The 27837-nt window shown below is 48.1% G+C and overlaps 1 protein-coding gene across 3 annotated transcripts in view; it reads left to right on the forward strand.

The window, feature by feature from the left end:
* SUSD4 (sushi domain containing 4) overlaps positions 1–27837 on the forward strand; it is a 163997-nt gene that overhangs the window by 116588 nt on the left and 19572 nt on the right. For all 3 annotated transcript variants that reach the window (XM_075595532.1, XM_075595534.1, XM_075595533.1), the window contains 2 exons: positions 21295–21486; positions 22097–22241. In XM_075595532.1, the coding sequence (XP_075451647.1) occupies positions 21295–21486; positions 22097–22241 (337 nt within the window). The remainder of the gene's footprint in view (positions 1–21294; positions 21487–22096; positions 22242–27837) is intronic.

Raw genomic sequence — 27837 nt, forward strand, 5'->3', positions numbered from 1 at the left:
TTTTACCGCTACAAGAGAGGATAAATTTGCCCATGGCCTTATTTACCTTCTTCCTAGCCTTCTCTTTCCCGATCTATTTCCCCGGCCCCTTCCAAATCCGCCTTGGAATAATTTCAGACCAAATGATTATGACCACCCTCCACAGCGCCTTCAAGTGGGCACATTCCTGCTGTAACCCATAAATTACCTCTAGGGTTTTGGTGTTGGCTAGGTCGTTCCCCCTGAGGTGTAGTACAATAACGTCTGGTTTCACCCTAAATTTTGCCAGCGCCTTTTCCAGAGCCGGTTGCAGATCAACCAAGCACATTCCTCTCTTCCCAAGCCAACACAAATTCACCCTCTCTTCTGTAAACCCCAGCTGCTGGCCGCACCGCTGATCCTTTGCCCATTCGTGCGGCCAATGGATAAAGGAATGACCCATGATCCACACTTCCAGGGTTCTTGCACGGCTACCTACTGAGAGGGAAAAACATGTTAATATTCTTGTGTCCGCACGCTGCTGTGCCCTTTGGCCCTGATGTAACCCCTATAGGCACTGGACTTCCACCTGCCCAGTTTCTTTATTTGCTCCTGTGTACAGCCGTTCTCAGCTGCCGCTGTAGCGGCACCGATTCTGAAGGAATGAGTTCCAAATAAACTAGGATCCATCCCCCCAGCTGCAAGGCACCGCCTAAAAACGTTTTGAAACTGGTACAGCTCAACCCCGTTATAGCGCAGTCCACGGGGCCACCCGATTCAACCGCGCTATAACCGGGGTCGCGCTGATTTTTAAAAAAAATGGCTGCCGCATGCCCGATCGGGGGTAGGAGGGGAAGGAAGAGGTGGAGTGAGGCGCCGGCAGCCCTACACATCCCCCAGCAGCCACCGTAACTCCCCTCGCACTTCCCCCAGCAGCCTCACTTCCCCCGCCAGCCTCGCTCCGATCCCCCCCGCCAGCCCCGCTCAGATGCCAGCCCCGCACCGATCCCCGCCAGCAGCTGAGTGTGTGCAGTATGCTGTGAGTGTGTGCAGTATGCTGTGAGTGTGTGCAGTGTTCTGTGAGTGTGTGCAGTGTGCTGTGAGTGTGTGCAGTGTGCTATGAGTGTGTGCAGTGTGCGTGCTATAACGGGATTGAGCTGTACCTTGAGAGTGGCGTCGCGTCCTGATGGATGAGGAAATTGCCCCCTACCTTGGGCCTATGCTAGTGCTTAATCAGCCCCACTGGGCACACTTGTTACGGTTCCTCGTGAGGTGAACCCACGCACCCCTTCCCGCTTGGTCGGTTTTAGACCTGTGGATCTTGCACGCCACCGACGTAGCATTGATAATCACGTTTGCGAAAAGCAAACCCACACCCTGGCTTGCTTTAGATGCTGCCACTAGCTCGCCGACCCTGAAGGCGCCAAAGAAAGCCACAGCAAATGCTACTCTGAACAGTTCCCTTTCCGCTGTATTGACACATACCTCTTTTGCTGCCAACATCAATACCTCAAGCCTGTCTAGCGTTACCGGCTATATTTATTTTTATCTATATAGACAAACTTTTAAAAATATATACATTGGGACTTTGTAATTTTTATTAATAATGTATCAATTCATTTAAATGTTATGTTGTTTTTTTTCTATGTAATTTTTCTTTATATATTTTGTTTTTCTGTGACATGAACCATTACATGGGGGTTGTGTTGGTGTGCACTGATGTACCCAGGGCGTGATATTGTCAATGGAAGCCAATTAGGCTAATTGATGACCCCTGTCCAGAGGGGTATTTATAGTCCACTCAAACACCCCCATGGTATCCCTGATGAAAGCACGTCACGTGCTGAAACGCGTAGGAGGAGGAGCTTTGAGGGGTTACAGCTCTTGTGCATCCCTGTCTCATTGCCACAGTCATGGTGGTTTAACGTGGAGTCCCTTGGAGAGTATACTGTGGAGGCTGTGAAAATTCTGAAGCTGTGTGGGGTGTGTGAGATTTGGCTCTCAGCCCCTGTGCGCTCCGGTAGTTCCAGGCAACGGCCGGGAAGGGTTGGTGCGTCACGTCCGGCCGTGACGTCATACCCGGAAACCCGGCGCCCTGTGAGCAGTTCCATCACTGGTGTGCGAGCCCAGGAGAGCTGTGGAGCGGTGTTTCTGCAACGAGTGCTGGGAAGGAGGAAAGAAAAGGAGCCACCAGCGCGAAGTGTATGAAGTCTGGGTGAGCGCTTTCCACATTTGATGCCTACGGCACCTTCCCATTTCTACACACTTCAATACCTGCACAGTTGGTAGCGCTTTCCATCCTAGCTACCATTCTGGATTTTAACCTCTCAAAGGCCACTCTTGCCCGAGTCTGTCATATCAGACAGGGGCATTAACTTGTATCCACACCACCTGGACAATTTCTCTCTGTCAGAGACTTGTGCTATTTATTTTATATATTTTTGTGTATTTATTCATGCAATTTTATGCTCATTTCATATGTGGTTTTCAACATAAAGTGGCTGCTGGGCCTGATCCTAACTCATATAGCGCTTCCCTGTTTGTTTGTTTAACGTGGGGCTAGCGACTTCTGGACCAGGTCCTTTAGTCCGATATCCCTATCTGCCAAAGGTGACGTGGGCACGTTAGACCTATGGCATTTGCCGCTGCTCGCCTAAACGCTGTCCAATTGAACCGCGATAAGGCGTCTGCTATCACGTTTTAATCTCCCCGGGACATGCTTAGCTTTAAAGTTGATGTTGCTGCGCATGCAAAGCAGCACCAGCCTCCGCAGCAGCCGGATCACCGGGCTTGATGTTGCGGAGAGGCTGTTTACTGCTCCCACCACCTCAAGGCTGTCAGGCCAGAATATGATGTGTTTGTTACTGAGCTCCTTAGCCCAAAGCTCTACCGCCACTATGATGGGAAAAAGTTCCAGGAAGGCGATATTCTTTGTTAAACCCGAGTCTATCCATACCTGGGGCCATGGTTCTGTGCACCATTCCCCTTTGAGGTAAGCGCCGAAGCTTAGCGACCACGCCGCGTCTGTTTACTACGCCCCCCTTCTATCCATAGCTTTTTGCCATTAAAGTCCTCGAGGAAAGCTTCACAGACACCCAGGTCAGATCTAAGTTCTTTAGTGACCCTGATGCGGTGCAAATGACGGTATACCCCCGCAGTCAACCTCTGTAATCTCCTGCTGAAAATCCTGCCCATGGGTATGACCCTACACGCGAAATTCAGGAGCCCGAGCAGTGCCTGCATCTGCCTTAGTGTAACCTTCCTAGCACCCTTGCATTCCTGAATAAGGCCCCTCAGTTTGATGACTTTATCCCTGGGCAGCCTAGATTCCCCGGCCACTGAATCGATCTCAATCCCTAGGAATGACAAGGTGCTGACCGGGCCCTCTGTTTTATCCTCAGCTATAGGTATCCCCATGTTTCTCATTAGCGCAGAGCTGAGCTGTAAGAGCCTCCTGCAAAGTGTGGACTCAGGGGGCCCCACAAGGAGGAAATCATCCAAGTAATGGGCTATAGTGTCACACCCTGTACTGACCATTATGCAGCAGTGTATAAATGTGCTAAATGCCTCAAAAAAGGCGCAGGAAATGGCACACCCCATGGGGAGGCACATGTCCACGTTGTAAGCCCCCTTGAACTTGCAACCCATGAGCCTGAAACTATCTGGGTGTAATGGTAACAGGCAAAATGCTGACTCTATGTCCAGCTTGGCCATAAGAGCCCCCCTCCCTTTAAGTCTTGACTATGTTGATGGCCCTATCGAACGACTGGTATTGGACATGGCACGCCTGCTGGTCGATCGCGTCATTAACGGATCTGCCCTTGGGGTAAGATAGGTGCTCAATGAGCCTGAATTTGCCGGGTACTTTCTTTGGAACTACCCCTAAGGGGGATATGATTAAATTGTGTATGGGAAGTGAGTGAAATGGCCCTGCCATGCGTCCCAGGCTTACCTGCTTGTTAAGTTTTTCCCACACAATGTGCGGGTATATAGAGGCGGATTTAAGATTGCGACTTGCGCGTGTGGTTACCAAATTGGACCCAACTGGGATGACAAAACCCTCCCTAAAACCTCTCTCGAGAAAATCCACTATCGCCTGACAAGGGTAGGCCTGGAGCCATGGCAGCATACATTCTAATTTAATTGGTGTTGCCGCCCTTGCTGGGGCCACTATCGGCCTGCTTGCCGGTGGTCCTGGCTTTTTAAAAACATTTCTGCAGAGTGGCCACCGCTGCAGAGTGAGCAAACATGTCGGAACCTACACTCCCCTCCCCTTGAGCAAGAGCTTTTATTGAAGTCCCAGCACTCTGATCTCTTGGGTTTACCCAGTGGTTGATTAGCTGGCCGCCCACCCGGCCCCCTGGCAAAGGGAGCAAATTTCTCCAGTGTAACCCGGCGAACCCATAAGTCCAGGTCCTTAGTGCCAAAATTCAAGATGGGGTTCCCATGCATCTTGTGCCTAAACTCCTCATCGTATTCGCACCATGCTGTGCCCCCATAAGTTTTGTGTGTGTCGTGTATCAGTTCAATGTATTTAAGGACATTCAGACCCTCCTCTGGGTGCTTCTCTAGCAGGCAGCTGGCTAACACTAGGTAACCCCTTAGCCAGTTGTCCATGGTTTTATGCTTGTCACCGCTCTCGTCGCCTGCAGCCTTTGCTTTTTTCTTGGCCTGTAACCCCTCAGTAGAAAGGTCGTATACATCTGTGAATTTCCCTTTTATGATCGCTTTTCTCACCGTGGGTGTAACCCGACTGGAGAGAGAGAGGTCATAGCGCAGGCGTATGTGTCCTTCCCCTTCATTGCAGCGCTGGCGCTGACACTATCGTCCTTTATTTTTGGGGTCTTGCTCTCCCCGCTGCCTCCTGTGTTGCCCCGCTTGGCCAAGCCCTAAGTGACCGGTTAATTCCCGCTACCTGTCTCTTTAGGAATTTATACATCGGGGTTTTGTGTAGTCGTGTTGCACTCTCTGACTCTGAAATGTCGCTGTCACTGTCACTATCCAAATCACTACTCAGTACTAGACATAGGATTTATTTCCTTACTCTGAATCTCGTCGGTCGGGTCAGTATCCTGTGCTGACTTTTGTGTCGACTGGGTGCGGCATCTATTATCCTCTTCGCCGTGTGCCGCTGAAGGTGGGTAGGGGTCCTGGTCCGAATCCCAGGCTTGAGATGACCACTTATTGTCCGCTGCTTCCTGCGGAAACTGAGAGGACCCTGCCTGCCTTTCCCATGCGGAATCCAGTGGCTGGGTCACATTAAATCCCCCGACCCGACGTGACCCATGGGTGGGAGGGGCAGGGGCCACAGAGTGGCTGGAGCGGTTATACACTGGACCGCCCGCGCCCCTGCCAGCTGGCAGTAAGTAGGTGGGGTGGTTGGGTATGGCTGTATGTAATATGTTGGTGTTTCACGGTTGTAACCCTGCTCACAGTCTGTCCTGTACTGTACGCGGTAAGGTTGAGGTCGCCCTGCAGTACCGTCAGGGGCCTCATGGTGGTGCTGCTGCAGGGCAGGGCCAAGGCAAAAGCCTGCCTCTGCAGACCTGCCTGTGACCTCCTGTCCCCTTAAGGAACTCGGGCAGGGGAACCCTCCCCCCTCCCCCTGCTCATAGAAGTCTGGGTGGAGGGGCCAGGCTGCAGCCAACATGGGGGAAGAGTGCCCCTCCCTACCCTGCTGGTGCACATGGGAGGGAGGTTAGTAATGGTGCCGAAGGAGCAAGCAGCAGCGCACGTGGAACCCGGCTGGAGGAGTAAGTGAGCAGGGGGAGCAGGGCCCACACCCCTGCCAGCGCCTGACGGACCCCGCGATCGGGGTGAGTTAGCGGGAAGGGGGTGAGTTAGCGGGAAGGGGGGGACCTGGCCATCGTGCGCACCGGGCGGCGCACATGGAGCCCGGCTGTCGCCGCGGCCGGAGGGGTGGGTGAGCTGGGGGAGCGAGGCCCGACAGCCGCTCGCCCCGGCCGGCGCACGCGGCGCCCGATGGTTCCCGCGGTCGGCTTGGAAGGGCTGGTAGGGGGGGACCTGGCCATCAGGTGGCGCGCAGTTGTAACTGGCAGAGGGGTGAGTGGGCTGGCGGTGACCGCGCATTATCGAGGGCGGAGCGGCCCTCCCCAGAGACCCGGTCCTCCAGGCGGGACCGCGCTTGGGCAGGGGAAGCAGAGCGTGGGTGGCGGGGCTTTGCAGGGGCGCGAACCGGGAGGCGGCCGAGGGAAGGGGGGGCGCTTGGGGGAGAGCCTGGGAGCAGAGGAGGGAGCAGGGGAAGGAGCGGGCGCTGGCGGGAGACGCCTGCGCTTGGCGGAGGACCCAGCCGGGCGAATGGGCACGTAGGTTTCTGCCCGCACCTCTGCGCTGGGATCTGCACGGGACAGGGACACTTACCTGATCCTAAGTTGCAGCCGCAGCATTGGAATCAGGATCCTGGTGGGTGAGGCTGGCAGGGCTCGGGATCCTCACACAGCGGGGAGCTGCTGTAATCCACGAGGCCTTTCATCATAACTGGAAAAGTTTGCAGATCCGCAGCAAAAATCCTGTAAGGTAAGGGGAAAAATTCCGTTAGCTCTGACTCTTCCCCCTAGTGACCCTCTCTTTATACCCTCTAGCCGACCCCCCAGCTCACGCCAATCAGGACGTCGCAGCCCTTAAAGAGCCTACGACCCCATTCTGGGGCCTCTGTCTCATCAAGATCAACCTATGCTAAATTTAGACGACAGATACTTTATCCTATATCCGTACTTACAAATACATTGGTCCAGAGGAAGGCAAACAAAAAACCCCAGTGAATCATCATCCAATGATATCTCATAAGGGGAAAAATAAATTCCTTCCTGACTCCAAGAATTGGCAATCAGATTACACCCTGTATCAACATCCTTCCCATGTTTACTTATTTGGTATATCTCTGCATACCTTTCTTTTCTAAAAAAAATGTCCAACCTTTTTTTTAACAAATCTATTGTATCTGCCATCACAGTCTCCATGGGTAATGATTTCCACATTTTAATTGCCCGTACTGTAAATAACCCTTTCCTTTGTTGCTGGTGAAATCTCCTTTCCTCCAACCTTAAGGGATTGACCCTGTGTCGTTTGTACTGCCCTTGGGATGAATAGTTATTTTGAAAGCTCTTTGTACGCCCCGAATATATTTGTATATAGTTATCATATCCCCTCTTAGACACACCTTTTTAAATGTAAATAAATCTAATGTAGCTAGTCTCTCCTCATAAATTAGATTGTCCATCCCCTTTATTAATTTGTTGGCTCTTCTCTGCACTTTCTCTAGTTGTCTCAACCTGTCTCACATATTGCCCTCCCCCAATATCCACCAACCACCTTCGCTTTCCTCCTTCAAGGTCGGTCTCCAAACTCACACTCATTTAATTTCATTAGTTCCAAAGTACTGTACCTGCCCCTTATATACCCACTTATTGCACTATAAACCCTTGCACCCGTATTTACTATAACACCCTCCTATAGTCAGTAAGTTCTCCATACATACCACTCACCGTACACTGTTAGCTCTTCAGGGCAGGGACTTCTTTCCCTGGTTCATTTTGAATGTTTATTTCCGTTATGTATTACATCTTATGTTATCTTGTTGCGTCTATTACTGCTGCAAAGCTCTATGTACATGGATGAAGCTATACAACACGGATATACATACTGTACATGGCTGTGTTTAATTATAGGAGGCAACATAAGATAAAAGCCCCCATTGCCACTGAAAAGGTTAAGTTGTAGTTTGTATCCAAGTATAAAGGGAAAACTTGTGCCATTCTGAATGAAAAAATGCATATAATAAATTGGAGGGATAAATAAAGAGGATATCCAAGCTAGTTTTATTTTTTGAACATAGGATTGAAGGATTTCTGAAACTGAACCCATACATTTTCTGCTCCGGGGACCCCCTGGTTCCAGAAATACTTACCTATATAAGGGATGCGGGTAGCCGCTCCGCTCAGCTAGCAGGGTTCATGTAATGGCGGACTTTCAAAGCTCCTGCACCCTGCAGTCCAATAGGAAGCCGTGACGTCACCCGGTCCGGCTTCCTATTGGCCCACGTGACGGGGGAGTTTTAAACTTTGCTGAGATATCGCCACCCCCTTTGGAGGTCTGTATCTCGGGAAGCAGGATGTCCCCGGAGCTGAAATTAATGGCGTTCCGCTCCGAAAACCACCTGCTTCAAACCTATGTAATAATAATCATTTAAAAAAAAACGCATGAATTGCTCCTTTAAATGGGAGCTTTTCTTTGATACGTCTGATCCAGTTTTTTGCGTGAGAATTAGGGTTATGTTTCAGATTCTCCCAATTGTAAAACTGGAGCAATGAAGCAAAGAAACACATCTCATAAGATGCCATCTGTTTTGCTCTGATAAATTAGGGTGCATGTTCTTTGCTCCAGTTTTACCTTGGCCTAAGGCCCGACTGGATCAGGACCCTGGCCGTGAGCTAAACCAGCTGCTGGATAGCTCTGCTGCCTCAGCATATGTTTGTGCTTTACCTGCCTGCCGCTCACACCTGTCAGCCCCGTAGACACTCCCGCTGGCTTCCTTTGAAAATAGACCACTTCCTGGTTGCCTTATTGCTACACCCAGTACTGTTTAAACCTTTATGCTGCCGGCCTGCCCTTCACTTCTGCCTTGTACATTGTACTGTGTTTGCCTGTCGATCGTGCATGACACCTGCCCTTCACCGACTCTGTGACGCGCAGCCCGCCTCTACAGCCAAGCAATGGGCTCGCAGCCGGGAAACTTTCATGCAAACATGCGTAGAATACTAAATCTTATTATCAAAGTGGACCATATTAACAAAACTGTGTTAAGCCTTAAGACACCATTGAATGGGTCGTATGGTTCCTTACTCAACCTGGTTTAGGAAATCTAGACCATCTAATTATTTAAAAGCAGGTGCTTTGGATGACTCCTTTTGGTAGCGAAACCAAGACGTGTGAAAACGCTGTCACACTACGGTTCCACGTGTCATCCCTTTCAGGATTTTGGCACTCGGCATACAGTACAGTGAGTTAACAGCATGTTTCTCATGTTCTGCTTAAGCTTGCCTCTAATGTGAAACATAATGAAGTTTACTACATCCTGTAACTCTTAAAGAAGAAATAGCAGTGTTGTCTTGACAGCTTTATCTTATTTTATCTGTGAATATAAGAACTTGCCGTTTGTCTGTATTGCCGCATGTATTGCTAGAGATGACTTGCTTTATGGTAGACTCCTATTGTGTTCGTAGAGCCTTAAATGTTTTGGTCACATACTGTAACATTTACCATTATCTCTAAAATATGATAGATACATACTATTCTGACAATCTTTTACAATTGAAAAAGTGTGAAATGTGCAGAGTGTGATGCAATAGTGGTTTCAGCCTGAATGCCGGGGAACCCTGGAGCTTCCCACAGGTTCACAAAATACAAAGGCATAGCTGCTGTGGTTTCAATTAGTGGCCTGGTCATACGGAGCCACTATTTGAGCCAGCTGTGCTGAAGTAGGGATATCCTGAAAACCTTGCCTGTTTGCGGCCCTCGGGGACTGGAGTTGTGCAGGCCTGGCATAGTAGATATTTTGCTTTTTAAGACTAATTATTTTTTTCATTAGATACAGAGAACGATTGTTATATTATAATGTTTTAAACTATATACACACACCACATAATTAAAATCTATAGATATCCACACATTTGTATCAATAAGATACATCAATAGATAGATACAAATTATAGCCAACCTTAAAGTGTGATGAAATCTTTAATAGTTCTGCAGTTCTTAAAGGTTAAGAACCACCGTTAGTTTTTAAAGTCACAAAATATATGACCAAGAAATGTTTTTTCCACTCCTATACTTTTATACAGTAAAAAGAGATGTGACCGGCACACATTAGCTGAACGTACACGCTGATCACTCCTGCTTTATATTTCATATACTGTATGTGCAACGCACGAGAAAAGGGAGTGTCTGGCCAAAAGAAGTAGCTGTCCAGTAGAAAAGGAATTGTTTGTCATTAAAGCCGGTGGACCTGGGTCACTCCCCAATGTTGCCGTTTAGAGACCTTAAGAAGTCACTTTATCAAGTTAGGAAAATGAAAGTGTCCCAGGTGAAATGTTGTGTCACGGTCAGCACTGTTTAAGAAAACATTGTTCTTACATTAACCCTTTTGCTGATATACATGGAACAGCAAAACAGCAGCAAATGGCGCACAGCCAGGGAGCCAGGTGGTATAAAAATCAAGCGTCCTTTATTTCAGTACATGACTGGGTACAATAAAAACCCCCATGGGGACACAAACGCACCTCCTACGCGTTACGGACCTGTAGGTCCTTTATCAAGGAGACTCCTTGATAAAGGACCTACAGGTCCGTAACGCATAGGAGGTGCGTTTGTGTCCCAATGGTTTTTTTTATTGTACCCAGTCATGTGCTGAAATAAAGGACGTTTGATTTTTATACCACCTGGCTCCCTGGCTGTGCGCCATTTGCAGCTGTTTTGCTGTTCCTGGATTTATCTTCATGGCTGGCACGCCACTGCTACCTACTTTGGATGTCACAGGAGTGGGTAAGAGACTTTATTGTTGACTTTTATAGCTGAGTACTTGGATGACTCTATTCCCATAGTGACTCACAGGTCATCTCATTTATATACCCATTATATACCCATTTATATACCCACTCCTTATCCAACATTGGAGTATTCATGGATTGATACCTATGTGATTGAGCGTCACTGGGTGGAGCACCCCATTTGTTTTTTCTCATTGTTTTTTGATATACATTGCCCAATGCAATTGACATGCCATGTGACATCTACTACGACAAGCAGAAGCCCTGATCTTACCTCTTAAAGTGAGAGATAGAAGACAATGTCCTACTAGTCTTCACAGATGCAGCTGTTAGAGAGCCGCTGTTGTTATTAGCCCGAGACAAGCAAAAATAGATTATATTTAGGGAACATTATAAGTAGGGTGACCAGATTAATAAAAATGAAAACAGGGACACATTAAAAATGTATTTAGAAAACAAATGCCATCACTAAAAACGAAATATAATTGTCTAATTGTCTAATAGCATCCCTATTCACACTGTATTATTCATACGCTATCTCTCTCCCCATTCCTTCTATCAACCCCCCACCATTCTCCGTCTCTTCCCCCCTCCCCCATTCCCTCTATCACCCCCCCTCTGTCTCTTCCCCCCTTCCCTCTCCCTCTCACCATTCTCTCCCCCCCCCTGCCATTCTCTTTCCCTTCTCCCTCCCTCCCCCCTCCCCCGGGGGCTGGCGGGTGGATTTTTACTTGGGGAAAAGTGAATCCCTGAATCAGCCCTGATATTAGGGAGCTGCTTGTTCCCACACACTGGAGATGGAGGGTTGGTCAGCGCACGGGATTTTGCTCAAAGATTGAGATAAGGAGATATGGAACACGGAATTAGTGTTTTAGGTAACCAAACAGTATAATAGAGAGTAAAAAAGTTTTCCTTTAAAATAATCAAAATTATTAAAAATATTTTAAAAAGAGAAAATTCTTAGATAAAATTCTTTTTGTCACATTGTTCCCACACACGCCCACGCTATACAGATACAGCCGACATTACCAGGGTTGCCACCTTCTATTGAACGCTAACCCGGAGACTTTTTTGCAAGAAACATTTTTCCATTTATTTATCGTATCTGCGGCGGCGGCATCTCCCCCTGCACGTTCCTGTCAGCATGGCTCCGTGATGACAAATGATGCGCATTGCCATGACAACGTGATGTCGTGGCGTAAAGTAGGCATGACAATGGGACGGCTTATGGCACTGAGGTCCGTTGTCATGGAAATGTCAAGCTGCGTGATGCAGAGACGTCACGTAGCGTCCCCTTGTCATGGCAATGTGGTGCCATTTCACGTCGTGCAGCCATGTTGAAGGGATTTGCAGGGGGAGAAGCTTCCGCCGCCCGGAAATTTTTCGGCTAAACCTGTAGCCCGCAGATAAGTGCCCGAAACCCGTAGTCTCCGGGTCAAACCCGGAGTGGTGGCAACCCTGATTATTAGCCGTTATCACACAGTAATGGATGCATCAACTTTGGCTATAGTACATCGGTATATTGGCACCATAAACACAAGCATACACCTAATACGTCCACCACATACAAATAAACAACCACACACTTTTCCCATACACACACACACACACACACACACACACACACACACACACACACACACACACACACACACACACACACACACACACACACACACACTGTATTTCCCAGAAACACACATTGACTTAACACACATTGACTGAAAACTAAAAACACACACACAAACAACTCACACACACACAGACACTGACCAGCACAGGCACATATACAAAGACTGACCTAGAGGAACCATCTGTAAGAGGAGGGGCGGTGAGGAGCAGGCATGCTTACATGCACAGCAGCCCCGTTCTTGCTGTAAGAGGAGGATTGGTGAGGAACAGGCATGCTTACATGCACAGCAGCTCCGTTCTTGCTGTAAGAGGAGGGGCGGTGAGGAGCAGGCATGCTTACATGCACAGCAGCCCCGTTCTTGCTGTATGAGGAGGGGCGGTGAGGAGCAGGCATGCTTACATGCACAGCAGCCCCGTTCTTGCTGTAAGAGGAGGGGCGGTGAGGAGCAGGCATGCTTACATGCACAGCAGCCCCGTTCTTGCTGTAAGAGGAGGGGCGGTGAGGAGCAGGCATGCTTACATGCACAGCAGCCCCGTTCTTGCTGTAAGAGGAGGGGCGGTGAGGAGCAGGCATGCTTACATGCACAGCAGCCCCGTTCTTGCTGTAAGAGGTGGGGCGGTGAGGAGCAGGCATGCTTACATGCACAGCAGCTTTGTTCTTGCTGTAAGAGGAGGGGCGGTGAGGAGCAGGCATGCTTACATGCAGAGCAGCCCCGTTCTTGCTGTAAGAGGAGGGGCGGTGAGGAGCAGGCATGCTTACATGCACAGCAGCCCCATTCTTGCTGTAAGAGGAGGATTGGTGAGGAGCAGACATGCTTACATGCACAGCAGCCCCATTCTTGCTGTAAGAGGAGGGACGGTGAGGAGCAGGCATGCTTACATGCACAGCAGCCCCGTTCTTGCTGTAAGAGGAGGATTGGTGAGGAGCAGGCATGCTTACATGCACAGCAGCCCCGTTCTTGCTGTAAGAGGAGGGGCGGTGAGGAGCAGGCATGCTTACATGCACAGCAGCCCCGTTCTTGCTGTAAGAGGAGGGGCGGTGAGGAGCAGGCATGCTTACATGCACAGCAGCCCCGTTCTTGCTGTATGAGGAGGGGCGGTGAGGAGCAGGCATGCTTACATGCACAGCAGCTTTGTTCTTGCTGTAAGAGGAGGGACGGTGAGGAGCAGGCATGCTTACATGCACAGCAGCTTTGTTCTTGCTGTAAGAGGAGGGGCGGTGAGGAGCAGGCATGCTTACATGCAGAGCAGCCCCGTTCTTGCTGTAAGAGGAGGATTGGTGAGGAGCAGGCATGCTTACATGCACAGCAGCCCCGTTCTTGCTGTAAGAGGAGGGACGGTGAGGAGCAGGCATGCTTACATGCACAGCAGCCCCGTTCTTGCTGTAAGAGGAGGATTGGTGAGGAGCAGGCATGCTTACATGCACAGCAGCCCCGTTCTTGCTGTAAGAGGAGGGGCGGTGATGAGCAGGCATGCTTACATGCACAGCAGCCCCGTTCTTGCTGTAAGAGGAGGGGCGGTGAGGAGCAGGCATGCTTACATGCACAGCAGCCCCGTTCTTGCTGTAAGAGGAGGGGCGGTGAGGAGCAGGCATGCTTACATGCACAGCAGCCCCGTTCTTGCTGTAAGAGGAGGATTGGTGAGGAGCAGGCATGCTTACATGCACAGCAGCCCCGTTCTTGCTGTAAGAGGAGGGGCGGTGATGAGCAGGCATGCTTACATGCACAGCAGCCCCGTTCTTGCTGTAAGAGGAGGGGCGGTGAGGAGCAGGCATGCTTACATGCACAGCAGCCCCGTTCTTGCTGTAAGAGGAGGGGCGGTGAGGAGCAGGCATGCTTACATGCACAGCAGCCCCGTTCTTGCTGTAAGAGTAGGATTGGTGAGGAGCAGGCATGCTTACATGCACAGCAGCCCCGTTCTTGCTGTAAGAGGAGGGGCGGTGAGGAGCAGGCATGCTTACATGCACAGCAGCCCCGTTCTTGCTGTAAGAGGAGGGGCGGTGAGGAGCAGGCATGCTTATGTAACGGGTATTCCCCCACCCAATCGCAGATATAGTGTGAGTGCGGAGAATCTACAGTTACCAGGTGTTGTGCTTTACCAGTTAGGCTCACAGGAGGGCTGAGCTTCCGCCACGGGGAACCTGGGGCAATTATATTAGGAGTAACCCTGTACTCGGTGCAGCGCCTCCACCTGCGATGGTTCCCAGCAGAGCAGGAATTGTTCCTCGCAGGACACATACAAATACTCAGCACACCGTATGTGTAACCAATAATGCTTTTACTTGCGTGACCGTACTCAAGCATAACACTCATGAATCAACAGGTGTCCCTCCCTAGAGGAGACACTAACTAACGCGTCTCGCAGGACGCTACCTTCCCTCACAACCCCACCGGATGATCCCACCCAGTGTCCAGTAACCCCACACAGTATTACCCCACCCTTCAAGTGAGATGTGTATGTGTGACTGCGCAGCCACTATGTCCCGTATGAATATGAGAGGACTCGTTGGTGCACTTGTGGATTACCTGCCGGACACTCCGGTGCCCGGGCCTGCCAAGGAACTTCACAAAGGATCCGAAGGCTGATGTCGGCTGAATGCAGGAGCTACCGTCCGGGGCGATCCCACCCGGATGGCTACTGCAACGACAGCGAAGGTCTGAGCCCAAACCTCGGGATAGACGTGCGGCGTCCGCTGTGTCCCTAACTGGCTCTGGATAGTAAGTGACAGGGTCCCTAACCTGGGGCCTGTCCCTACAACACTCAACACTACTAGGTGACTCAGGGCTATCTCGGGCCTTGGGGGCTGCTGGCCTAGTGCAGGGAGTCACTGACTCCTGCACCCTACCTCCTTCCCCTGGCTGCTCCTGGCGTTGACTGACTAGCGTGCTGCAAGCCCGCGAAATGTATCTAATCTCCCCTGCAGGGAGATGCTGCAGCCCTATTGGCTCCCTGGCGTCACGTGGGGTGCGCAGAGGCTCATGGGACTCGTAGTCCCTGCTTAGAGCCTTCCCTGGTAGGCTAGGGTTTCGCAGGCTCTCCTCGCGCTCTCCTTGCGCATGCGCAACTCCCCTGCTGGCCACCACACCGAGATCTGCACTGCGCATGCGCGAACAACAAGAAGATGGCAGCGCCCTCGCCGCCCTGCTTCGGGAGCGCCGGGAGCCCTGCAACTCGATCGCGGCCTTAGCAACCCGGCCGCACGCGTCCCCGGCAACCCCCCAGCAGGATCCTGACCGCCCTCACTCTTGCGATCGGCTGGCGGGGCCGCCATAGGACTCGGCGGCACCCGCGATCGCCAGCAAGGTGAGGGGGGTGCTGACAGGTAGGGGGGACCTGGCTACACTTACATGCACAGCAGCCCCGTTCTTGCTGTAAGAGGAGGGGCGGTGAGGAGCAGGCATGCTTACATGCACAGCAGCCCCGTTCTTGCTGTAAGAGGAGGGGCGGTGAGGAGCAGACATGCTTACATGCACAGCAGCCCCATTCTTGCTGTAAGAGGAGGATTGGTGAGGAGCAGGCATGCTTACATGCACAGCAGCCCCGTTCTTGCTGTAAGAGGAGGGGCGGTGAGGAGCAGGCATGCTTACATGCACAGCAGCCCCGTTCTTGCTGTATGAGGAGGGGCGGTGAGGAGCAGGCATGCTTACATGCACAGCAGCCCCGTTCTTGCTGTAAGAGGAGGGGCGGTGAGGAGCAGGCATGCTTACATGCACAGCAGCCCCGTTCTTGCTGTAAGAGGAGGGGCGGTGAGGAGCAGGCATGCTTACATGCACAGCAGCCCCGTTCTTGCTGTAAGAGGAGGGGCGGTGAGGAGCAGGCATGCTTACATGCACAGCAGCTCTGTTCTTGCTGTAAGAGGAGGGGTGGTGAGGAGCAGGCATGCTTACATGCACAGCAGCCCCGTTCTTGCTGTAAGAGGAGGGGCGGTGAGGAGCAGGCATGCTTACATGCACAGCAGCCCCGTTCTTGCTGTAAGAGGAGAATTGGTGAGGAGCAGACATGCTTACATGCACAGCAGGCCCGTTCTTGCTGTATGACGAGGGGCGGTGAGGAGCAGGCATGCTTACATGCACAGCAGCCCCGTCTTGCTGTAAAAGGCCCCGTCCCCTGACAATGATGGCCCGCCCCCTTTTTTCTCTGCAGCCGAAACCGGGCCATTTGTAAGGTTTTAAACTAAGTGTCGGGACACTGGGAAATGTGCAGCAAATCCGGGACTGTCCCGGCTAAGCTGGGACGTCTGGTAACCCTTATGATAAGGGCCATTAGCATGCCAGCCCTTGGATATGCCCATAGGACAAACTATAAATATCTCATGTATTGCTTGACTTGCACTGTGGCCATCGAGGGGTGCTACGAAGGCTGTGAAATCGTTGCTTTTCACCATGAAAAATCTATGAAATATTATCCCTGTCCCTTTTGTAAATCAGGCGCTTGAACTGACATTACGTCAAATCCCCTTGTCTAGAGCAGGGGTGCGCAAATAGGGTGGCGCACGGCGGTTACAGAGATCCGGCGTTCTCCCCCAAGGCATTTAAATTAAATGCCGGTGGACTGCGCAAGACCTCTGTAACGTTATCCTACCTTGTCTTCGACGATGCGTCGCCATGGTAACCCGGGGTCACCCAGCTGCGTCATTTGACGCTGGAGCCTAACAGGGGAGGAGAGCAGGCCGGGGGTCGCAGGGGCAAAACTTTGCAACCCCTGGTCTAGAGACAACCCGTGTATAATAGCTCTGCGGAAAATGTTACATCCCCCCTGGCCGGGAAGGGAATAACTGTCTATTGCAACATTCCTTTTATTCCTCACAGTATGTTGTAGTATTCATGAGATCAAGAAGGTAGACATGAAAGAGGCAGAAGCACAAAGGGCTTATTAGTAATGTTTCTTGTTTTCTGTCAACAACTTAAGTAAATCAAAAACACCTTGACTGGGAGATGTGTTATATTGTGCTGCATGTTGTCGCTTCTGATTCACACATTCCTTTTTAATGTAACACATTGTAATATTAAGCGCTTTAATGTTAGTAGAAGTCGCACTACACTCACACATCATTAACACGTTGCTGCCAGGAGAGCTCAACAGTATTGCAGAGGAGAGCAAAGCTCTACTGACTTCAGTGACACTGGAGGTAGTGTAAAATAGGAATGTCCAAACTCGGCTCGCCACTTGGTTCAAGCAGGCCCCCGAAACAATTCAATGAAATGATTCGATTAGTCCCTCTGCGATTCTGAAAATGTATTTATTTATAAAATATTTTACCAGGAAGTAATACATTGAGAGTTACCTCTCGTTTTCAAGTATGTCCTGGGCACAGAGTTAAGACAAATAATACATGGTTACAAATACAGTTACATAAATGAGCAGGGTATACATTATATACAAGACATTGCATGCACAGTTAAAGATAATATATATTATGGGCGTATGAAACAGTTACAGACCAGATTAAAATGTGTGACAGCCTTAGATTTGAAAGAACTTAAACTGGTGGTGGATGTAAGAGTCTCTGGTAGGTTGTTCCAGTTTTGGGGTGCATGGTAAGCCCACACACAGTTCCTAGTTTATAACCCTATGGGGGACAGTATAAGGGGAACAACATTACAGAGCAACACAGTAAAGTACAATATTAGACCCAAGAGCTGACACTCTCAGCCCATGCCATACGGTTTCAGGGGCAGCCAGCCGGGCTCCACCTTTATTAATGAAGGCCGGCTAAGCCCTACCGTCACACCTCTGCCCTTAAGACCAAGGCTCTGGGGCAGTCACCCCAGGAGGTGGCTCCCCAGACCTGACAGAAGTTGAGGTTCTTGGGGTGAGACAAAGTCTTTCTGTAAATTGTGAAGGCGCCAGGACAGTCACCATCATCAGGTGGCTTGCTGAGCTTGAAATAAAAAATTGAGGTTGCAGGGAAGAAATCGAGTCTCTCTGGCTGGTAAAGTCCTCCAGCATGGTTGGACCCCTTGCTCCCTCCATTGTCCAAGTTCAACAGGGCAAGGGTCCACTGCAGACCTTTAAATGCTGGTCCACTTTTTGGGAACCAGGCCGCAAGCACCACTGCCCTCTGGTCAGTTCTCTTAGTCAGGGGGTCAGTTAGAACACTGTAGTGGGTCACTAAATCCCTATAGTACCCTTGCATGTCCCTGACCTTTCTCTCTATCCGTTCCCTCTCCATCAAGACACTGTAATCAGTCTTATGGAGGGGCTGCTAACCCCCAGGGTCTACCGGGCGATCAGTACACTGGGTCCTGCTTGACTCAACCATAGCAGGAACTCTCGGTCTCCCTAATGCCTCTCGCTTCCACTCCCAGAGGGGAGCAGTGAGCTGGGAAACTGTCTCCCTCTGCTCCATAGAGTCTGCCCTAAACCTCCAAGGAACCACTAACTGGCCCCTTGCTGTCTCTGAACTAGCAGGAGCTCCAGGGGCTGGTACCCAGGCAAAACACCTACTATGGTCGGCAGGCAAATCAGCACCTGCCTGCACCATGTCCTGGTACCATTCACTGAGCTCCGGTAATTCCCTGTCTGTCACACAGTCAGGGTCACAGTGGGGAACATTATACACATGGGGACACTGGTCGGGCATGGTCTGACTTACCTGCCTGGTCCCTTCGAGGTCCTCCATGCGCATGGGCTCCAAAAGCAGGGGAGCAATGATCTGGGGGGTGGGCTCCAAAAGCTGCGGAGCAAAAAACCCCTTGGTGGGCATCGGTGCCAACTGCACCCCTGCCTGGGCAAATGCCCAACTGTAGCTCTCTGTGACTGCGGTCACAAGAGCATCCTCTTTATGTACCATCACCGGTCTCCCTGTCCCTGAGAACCGGTGCCTGGGCCAGACCCTATCAGGCTGCCCAGGAAGTACCTTTTTGCAGGGGACCTCCAGGCCGATCGCCTGCCGATTGCCTGGGACCCCTGGATGCAAAAACAAATCTTTATGGACCGGTTGGTCCTCCTGCCCGATGGCTGTAGACTGCTGCCCGTCTGGAATCTCCATAGCTGTGTCGCTGGCAGGGCCTGCAGGGATCGCTGACTGTGTCTTTCCCTGTAGCGGCTGCACGGCTGCTGGCTGCTTTAGTTCAGGGGACAGCATCTCACCGGTCGTCCTCTTTGTACTGCTGCGGCACAGTTTATTCGAGCATTTGCCCGTTCTGTGCCGCAGCAGTAGCCTGGCGCGCGCCCGAGTGTGACGGGCGCACGCCGAAGCAGCGGAAGAGCGCCCTCCGATCGGGGCGCTCTCCCTACCGCTGCCGGGTCCGCCGGGTCCCCCGGAACCCCCTGCCGCTGTCCCGCGATCGCGGGACACCAGGGCTCCCTCGGGGAGCCCCTGGACACGCGTGCAGGGGGCGCACGCTCCCGATGACGCGTGACCGCGCAGGGGCGGCCACTAGCAAGCCGGGAGATTTCCCGGCTTGCGGTACCGACCACACTTCAATAAAGTGTGTCGGTAGTGTAGCTGGGGAACATTGCCCCAGACTCGGGTTACTGGCTCAGGGGGCACAAGGAATTACAGGTAGTGATCCCCTTCTCTGCCTGTGGCCATGCTGGCACACAGCTGGTCACCATTTTGGCGGCCATGAGGCATGGCCCCCGCGTGGCACCATCCTCCGCCCTCATGGTGGTTTGCAGGGAAGCACGATCCCCAGCATCACCTTGGCTGATCCCTCCCTCAGCGACATTGGCGTTCAGCAGACACTCTGGTATTAGAGTGTTAGCTCTTGGGAGTGCCTGATTCACTGGCACTCCGGCGGGGTTTAGGCCCCGCTTCTCTGACTGTGCCAATGCCGGCACAAATGTCCCGGTTTGGTCCGGGAGGAGGATAGCAGGGCTGCCCGGCTGCTTTAACACTGCAGCAACATTCTGTATACAGATCACCAGACATAACATAGTTCTAGTGGTTTATATTTGATTTTTTTTATTTCACATTCACTGTCTTGCCCCACTCCCCCCCCCCCCTCACGTCTCCATGTCTAGGCCGCCTTTGCATTTCAAAGGAGAATAGCCTTCTACAGCAGGGATGCTCAACTCCTGACCTCAAGCCCCCCACAACATGTCAGGTTTTCAGGATATCCCAGCTTCAGTACAGATGGCCCAATCAGAGGCTCAGTCGATGACTTTTTCACACCAGGCTACCTGCTTCTACCTCATCGTATTTCACTCTTCCTGTCTACATCCATTGTAACCAGACATCCCTCTTGCATACACTGTATGCCCGATGAAGGACCCAGAGAGGTTCGTAAGCTTGTAACATATCAACTACAAGTTGCTCCAATAAAAAGGTACATTACCAATGACTCCCTCCTTTGTTACTGCAGGGCAAATAGAGGTGATTGTTTTCTTCCCCCCCCACCCCCCGTTAAACTATTGTCAATTTACAATGCAGAAAGAACGGTAGAATGAAATAGACCTTAAATTTAAAATGATCAATTTTTACACAACAAGTAAATAAGTGAAAGTTACTTTATAGATGGTTTAATATTTTTTTAATAGACAAATTAAATTGTTTTTATTTAATATTGTTGCCCATTAAAGGAACAGTCTCATGCGGCGGGTCAAATAACACTTTATCTCTTTTAATTGATCGTTCAAATAAAGGCAATAACGCTTTAGTAACAATTTAACTTGTGTACGTTGAAAAAAAATGTATATACTGTACTGTAGTTTCCATTTCTTTGGGGCCACTGAAGTCATGCATATGAACTCATTGTGTTAATCAGTTTGACTACTAATGATGGCATCACAACTCCAAAGAACAAAAGAAAAACGCAATGTATCTGTAGTTCTGGGGAATAACAAACAATCGCCAGGCAAGTGGGAAACTAGCGGGGATGCTGAAGAGGGGCGATATTTGGTAGAGAAGTGTCTTGGGGGGAAGGGGAGGATCGAAGTATTTGGGGAGGCAGAGTAATAACTCGGATCGCTTTCTCTAGCTCCCTGGAGGAGCAATTGTACCCAGTGGAGGCAGAAATAACAGTCCCCTCCGGCTGCATGGGGGGACCCAATGTGGGTGACGTCCAGGGAACCCGCACAAGTGCCTCCTGCATGCCAGCTCTTGTGACGTCATACACTGAACATCGCTACGGCCCTGAAAGGGTTAAACATTAAAACAGTTATTGACCTTTCCATTTTATGCTTTTCCCATCAGTTTGTCCGCTTCCTCCAATGGTGAATCATGGAGATTATGTTTGCCACCCGCAGCCTTGTGAACGTTATAACCACGGAACAGTGATTGAATTCTACTGTGATCCCGGTTACACGCTCGCCAATGATTATAGGTACATCACCTGCCAGTCTGGGGCATGGTTTCCATCTTATCCTGTGTACTGTGTCAAAACAGGTAGGGGATTATTAAAGGTATATCTTACATACATTTGCCGTTGCTAAATGTCCATGTATAAACGAAACTATTTCTTTCTTTTCCCGCGATATATGTTTTTTGTTGGAAGAAAAAAAAATGTGTCTAGTAATCTCTCTCTCAAGTGTTGGACATAAATGATGACTATTGAGTAATAGATGTTTAAATATGCAATCCTACACAGGAACAGAATTTACCAATGGTAGTTCTATAATAAAAAGATTAAAATCAGGGGTGTTTTGTATCTTGTACGAAAGTCTTTTCTTTTGTTTGCTTCGGCCCAGTAATCACACTTATATTTAATTTGTACACTTTATGTTTGTACAGGTATTATGCTGTAATAGAGCCGTGTTTATAAATTGTGCTTCTACTGTACATAGGACACCTTCCAGCATAGCTTAATAATATGGCCATGTAAGACCCATTCAAGTGAATGGGCTGTAAAGTAACATCACTTGATAAATATTGCCTGAAATCCCATGTTGGCATTTTCGGATGTGAAGTGCACAGTAGATACTACCAGCTGCATTAGCTTTCTTACATCGTTGCTCAGGTCTCGTGATAATGTTTTGTTTTTTGTTTTCCTGAGCAGACACATCGTGGCCAAATACACAAGAAACTCTCCTGACCACATGGAAGATAGTGGCATTCACAGCGAGCAGCGTGCTGCTGATGCTTCTATTCGTCATTATTATCAGGATTTTCCAGACTAAGTTTAAGGCTCATTTCCTTCCAAGGTTTGTACGCTTCTTTTTTTAAATTAGTATTCGTATTATTTTTGCGGAACAGCTGTATGTATATAATTAGCCCACTAATATCTCAACTTTCTTCAATGTAAAAATACAATGGCTAATTTAAATGTTAAATACTGTATTAGAGGGGACTTTCGTGTAACCTACATAAAAAAAACCAGTAAAACAATACATGTATTAATAAATAACAGTGATATTTTTTTTAAAGCAAATGTACTGTAATTACAGTATAATAATCAAATCCGCAACCGGTCTAACGGTGGAGCTCACAAAATAATGTTACCAATAGCAGTGGTTGTCTGGAAATAACAAATCTCAATCCATTCACAAAATGAACAGAAGATCCCAGTAGGGGTGGTGCAGTTCTTCCAGGTGGTCCAGCTACCACACCAAGCTAGTAGGATATCTGTACAAGAGTGCAAGCGGCCTCTAATAGTCTATTTAAGAGTTTATTTTGCAAGAACATAAACATTAAACCCGCATTTGTGAGGTAAATCAATCCCACTCAGGATACTAGTAGCTCTCTCCCAGTCTCTTCCTAGTGGCAGGCACAGTGTCCTCCCCCGATTCTCTGTGCGCCAAGTGGCACGTCACTACATGGGAGCACTTGGCACCTAGGTAAATGCTATCCAACGCGTTCCACAAGACCTATGCTCGCTCCATCAGGGATTCGTTTGTGGCATGTCTATTTGGACTAAAGACGTTGCTGTAACTACCCTACTAGTCAGGGTTAAAAATGGGTACAAACCTTTATAGATCTCATAAGATAGAGGCTGTGTATGCTACATTTCTATTTTCAGTTTTATGCTCTGGGTTTATCATCTTTGGTTTCACAAATCAGACTGACACTTCGTCATCGTGTAAGAGAGCAACACTCTTCATATATTCTTATGCGAGACAGCTATTTGGATTATATTTATTAGAACTATAATGTTACTATCTTTACAAACTCTAATTAGAACTATGAGGACTTGGACTCGCCTTTGACTTGGGACAATTTAGTCGCTCGATTAAGAGAGGCCACACAGAGGTATACCGGTCATCTATTACTTAGGTCCTGGGCTGGGAATTTTCCACGTTAATATTATTGTCACACTGGCATCTCACACAGTATACTCTTCTTGGTGAGTTAGTCCCACTGGTACAAAGGTACCGTAAGGGTCAATTGGCCATTAAGGTTAGTGACTCGGAATTCATTTGATTGGGTCTTGTTTGTCCATTTACTTGGCAGAGACGGCATACATTAAATAATTTTATCCAGCCAGATGCATTACAGGTTGACTTAGAAGAGCTTCATGGAGCGGAATGACTATTGACAGATAACTTTCAAGTAAAAATGAAAGAAAATATATTAATAAAGGACATACACAGAATGCAGCCTGGAAAACAATAAGAAAAAATATGGGGCTGTCTAATACAGTGTCAAAATTCTTATTTATTCAAGGAAACTCCAAATTCCGGAGACATTTAAGGAGTGGCAAAGAAAAAAAGAGCTCAAATGTATAGGACGACTAGTGAATAAAGACTAAGAAAGATGTATTACCTTCAAGGAGCTAAAAGATAATACAAACACTCATCAATACTCATACATGCAAGTAAAACAATACTGCAGGAGTTTAGACATATATATATGTGCAAATACAACTGCATGCTCATCTGCATGTCTTAGGCAGGTCTGCAACCCCGCCTTTCCCCATTATCACCCAGCATACAGCACTTCCACTGCAGCAAGGGATTCTGGGAAATGACATGCAAATGAGCACAGTGTCACTTTTTGCCTCAATAACCATTTTTAACATGGTTCCCTATAGGCTTAAGCTTGCTGCATGGTCACAGCTTTGAGCACAGCCAGGGTTAAGGTGCATACCCAGAAAACCACCCACAGACAGCTGTTTCGACCTTGATGGGTCTCATCAGTGTGGGGTTGATTTAACTGGGAATGCAAGAGAGGCTATGGGATAGGCTAAACCTATAAATATATATATAACAACTACTTCAGGGGAAGGGGGGGGGGGGAAAGGAGGGAAGGGAAAGAACACCCTCGCTACAGCCTGGCTGGAGGTGTTACAATCAGGGGCGATGTGGAATAGCAACAATAGAAAAATGAAACCCCTATAATGAGAGCACTCTAAACAGATACGTACACTGATAACACCAGAGGAATCTAATGATGTAATGAATTGATGAATTATTTAAAATAATCTTTATTAGGAGATACCTCAAAATTAAAATATTGCAGGTAAGTGAGCCTATGCCTCCTCTGAGGCTTGCCTAATTTAAAGTGCGAATTCGTACTTCCTAAAGTAGCGAGGGTGTTCTTTCCCTTCCCCCTTTTCCCCCCCTTCCCCTGAAGTGTTTTACAATTTTGGAGTGTCTATTGCTCCTTCCTCCCTTAGCACGCCTATTGACTATGGCAGGTTTCCTGTCAAATAAACCAAATCTCACTAATTGGCAGACTGAAGCCAAAGATTTTTTCACTACACATTCAGATCACACTGATACACCAGGACAACCTCCTGTCGTTAACATCAAAGATTTCTTTCTAGACCTTGACTTTCATTTCAATAAACAAACTAGACTCTGGTGGGAAGTCTTTAGCTTTGAGACATATATTGCTGATGACCTTATCCCACGAGGACTTAGAGTCATTTAGCTCCGGCTAATAATATCTCAGATTAACAATTTATGAAGGACTGGGATATTATTATAGCAAGTGTTCAACTCACTAACGCAGTTTGTAGTAGACTATCAATCAACACAGTTGAAACAACAAAATACTAAAGTCGACCAACTACTGATTGAAGTGGAAAAATGGAAGACACACCGAGTTTATTGACCTAGAAAATAAATTACAATTTAATATAGACAAATACACCAGAGACTTGAAGGAAAGAAAATATAAGAAATATTAGAGAGATAAGAAAGACTTTAATGTAGGACTTATCTTTAAATATCATTTTAAAAAGAATAGTCAAACAACCACCCAACAGGAGACATTGGAAACCTCGACTGAATATGAGATCTCAGATATAGAGGAGGAAACTTCCAAATACCCTAAACACCACATGCAAACACGGTTTCAAGAAACAAATCAGGGGCAGAGGAAGACCAGGAGGGGGCAGAGGAAGACCAGGAGGGGGCAGAGGAGGTCCAAAGAAAAACAGAGGGGAATGGGAATACAGGAGGAACAGAGGTGGGAGACGCAGATTAGCTGAGTGCGAGCTGTCAAGCTCAGATCTTAGATCTGATACCAGTCACATTATTAACCTCTCAGATCGTGAACTAAATTCCAATCATTTAAGTGTTTTATCAAAAGGGTTAACAATCTCACCTTCTGGTCGTTTGGACATTTTTGAGTGGGTTAAAGACCTAAATTTGTTTGCACGCAAGCTTCTGCTGCACAAAATGTTTAAAAGAAGAGACAACCGCATTACAAATGACTTAGGTCTCGAACCACTAGACCAGTTAGGTAGAGAGAATTTGAACACTCTTATGGAACTTATGGCAGCATCCGACATACCATTGGGTGAAGGTCCATTTACAACCCTACGACCCAAGTCAAAATTCATGCCTCCTATAGACTCTTGTTCGAACATAGCGGTTTTGTCTCTCTGGTCACAAAGGACCTTGAGAGTCTCAATAAATCTGCAAAAATCATACATGACAATTAGAGTGAATCTGAAAGAACTGCACTCAAAGAACTTTAACAGGATAGTACCATTACCATCAAACCCTCTGATAAAAGGGGGAATTTGGTCATCCTTAAAAATACTGATTATGTGAAAGAGAATGAGAGGCTACTTTCAGACAGGGCCTGTTATTCCATTCTGAAAAATGACCCTACTGCTGACTATTATAGGGAACTTAGTGAGATCTTGACTAATGGCATATTGATAAGGTTATCAATGAGAAAGAAAAAGACTTTATCCTGGTTAAACATCCAAGAATAGCCACACTATATAGTTTACCTAAAATACACAAGGGGAAAATACCCCCACCAGGTCGGTCAATAGTCTCAGGCATTGGCAGTTTATAACTGAGAACGCCAGTGACTATATTGACCGGATCCTGAGGCCATTTGTTACTGCCCTCCCATCACACCTTAGGGACACCAAAGACATTCTCTGTAAAATCGAGTATGTCAATGTAACTAAAGATACTATTTTGGTGTCCATAGATGTAGAGGGGCTATACACGAGTATTCCCCATGATACAGGCGTTTCAGCAGTTTCGTACTTCCTAAAGTCAAGAGGCAATCATCTTATTAAACATAATGAATTTGTTCTTAGGTTATTAACCTTTGTCCTGACCAAGAACTACTTTTGGTTTAATAAAACACTATACCACCAGACCCAGGGTACAGCAATGGGCACTAAATGTGCACCTTCATATTCTAACCTGTACCTGGGCTGGTAGGAAGCTGAAATAGTGTTTGCAGACAATATAGAGAGATTCACAAACCATGCAGATTTCTGGTACAGGTATATAGATGACGTTCTCCTGCTTTGGAATGGGACTCAGGCACTGCTGAAAGAGTTCATTGATACACTAAATACGAATGTGAATAATGTAAGACTTACTTTGGAAATAGGCCCCAAAGAGATCTCTTTCCTTGATCTTAAAATTTCGATCAAGGAAAATGGGGACCTAACATCAACCACATTCAGGAAAACGACTGCTACAAACAGTATCCTCAGGGCAGATAGCCATCACCCCATGAATCTGATTAGGAACATCCCAGTGGGTCAATTCCTTCGAATTAGACGTAACGGTACTACACTTTCAGAATTTGAAGAGCAATTTGAGAGATTTGAGAGATTCATGGCTCGTGGCTATAGTATGAACTCTATAAAAAAGGCCTGCAAGAGGGCCAAAAGTACCCCTAAGGAAATTCAACTTGAAGATAAGAAACATGACTTTGAGCCTAAGACCATAAGATTCATTGGACCCTTTAACTCCCAATGGGAATAAGCCAGAAAGGTGTTTCAAAACCACTGGCATATTTTAAGAGCAGATTCAGATTTACAAGAGATACTTAAAACTTACCCTGAAATGACATCAAGAAGAGCCAAGAACCTTAGGGACCATTTAGTTACCAGTCACTATGAAGGAGCCAAAAGTCAAAATACTTGGCTCCCGGATAAACCTAAAGGATGCTTTAGCTGTCACAACTGCAAGGCATGTAGGTCTATCAAAACATCAAAGACATTCCAAAATTGGGATAATATAAGAACTTTCGATATCAGGCGATTTATTAATTGTAAATCATCAGGTGTGTTATACATGGCCATCTGTAACTGCCAAAAGAAATACGTGGGTAAAACTAGAAGACTATTCAGACACCGCGTGTTAGAATATCTTGGCACCATACGTAATCAAATGGCAACACCAGTGGCCAGACATGTCCAGGAATGCCACAATGGGGACAGCAGTGTCCTTACATTTATTGGTATTGACCAATTTTCACTTGGACTGAGAAAAGGAGATTGGGATGAGATTCTTTTGCAAAAAGAATCCAGGTGGATTTACACCTTAGGCACGCTCTCACCTCAGGGTTTAAATGAGGGTTTTGTTTTCCACC

This window comes from Ascaphus truei, chromosome 4 (assembly GCF_040206685.1).
Source record: "Ascaphus truei isolate aAscTru1 chromosome 4, aAscTru1.hap1, whole genome shotgun sequence".
NCBI classification, from domain to species: domain Eukaryota; kingdom Metazoa; phylum Chordata; class Amphibia; order Anura; family Ascaphidae; genus Ascaphus; species Ascaphus truei.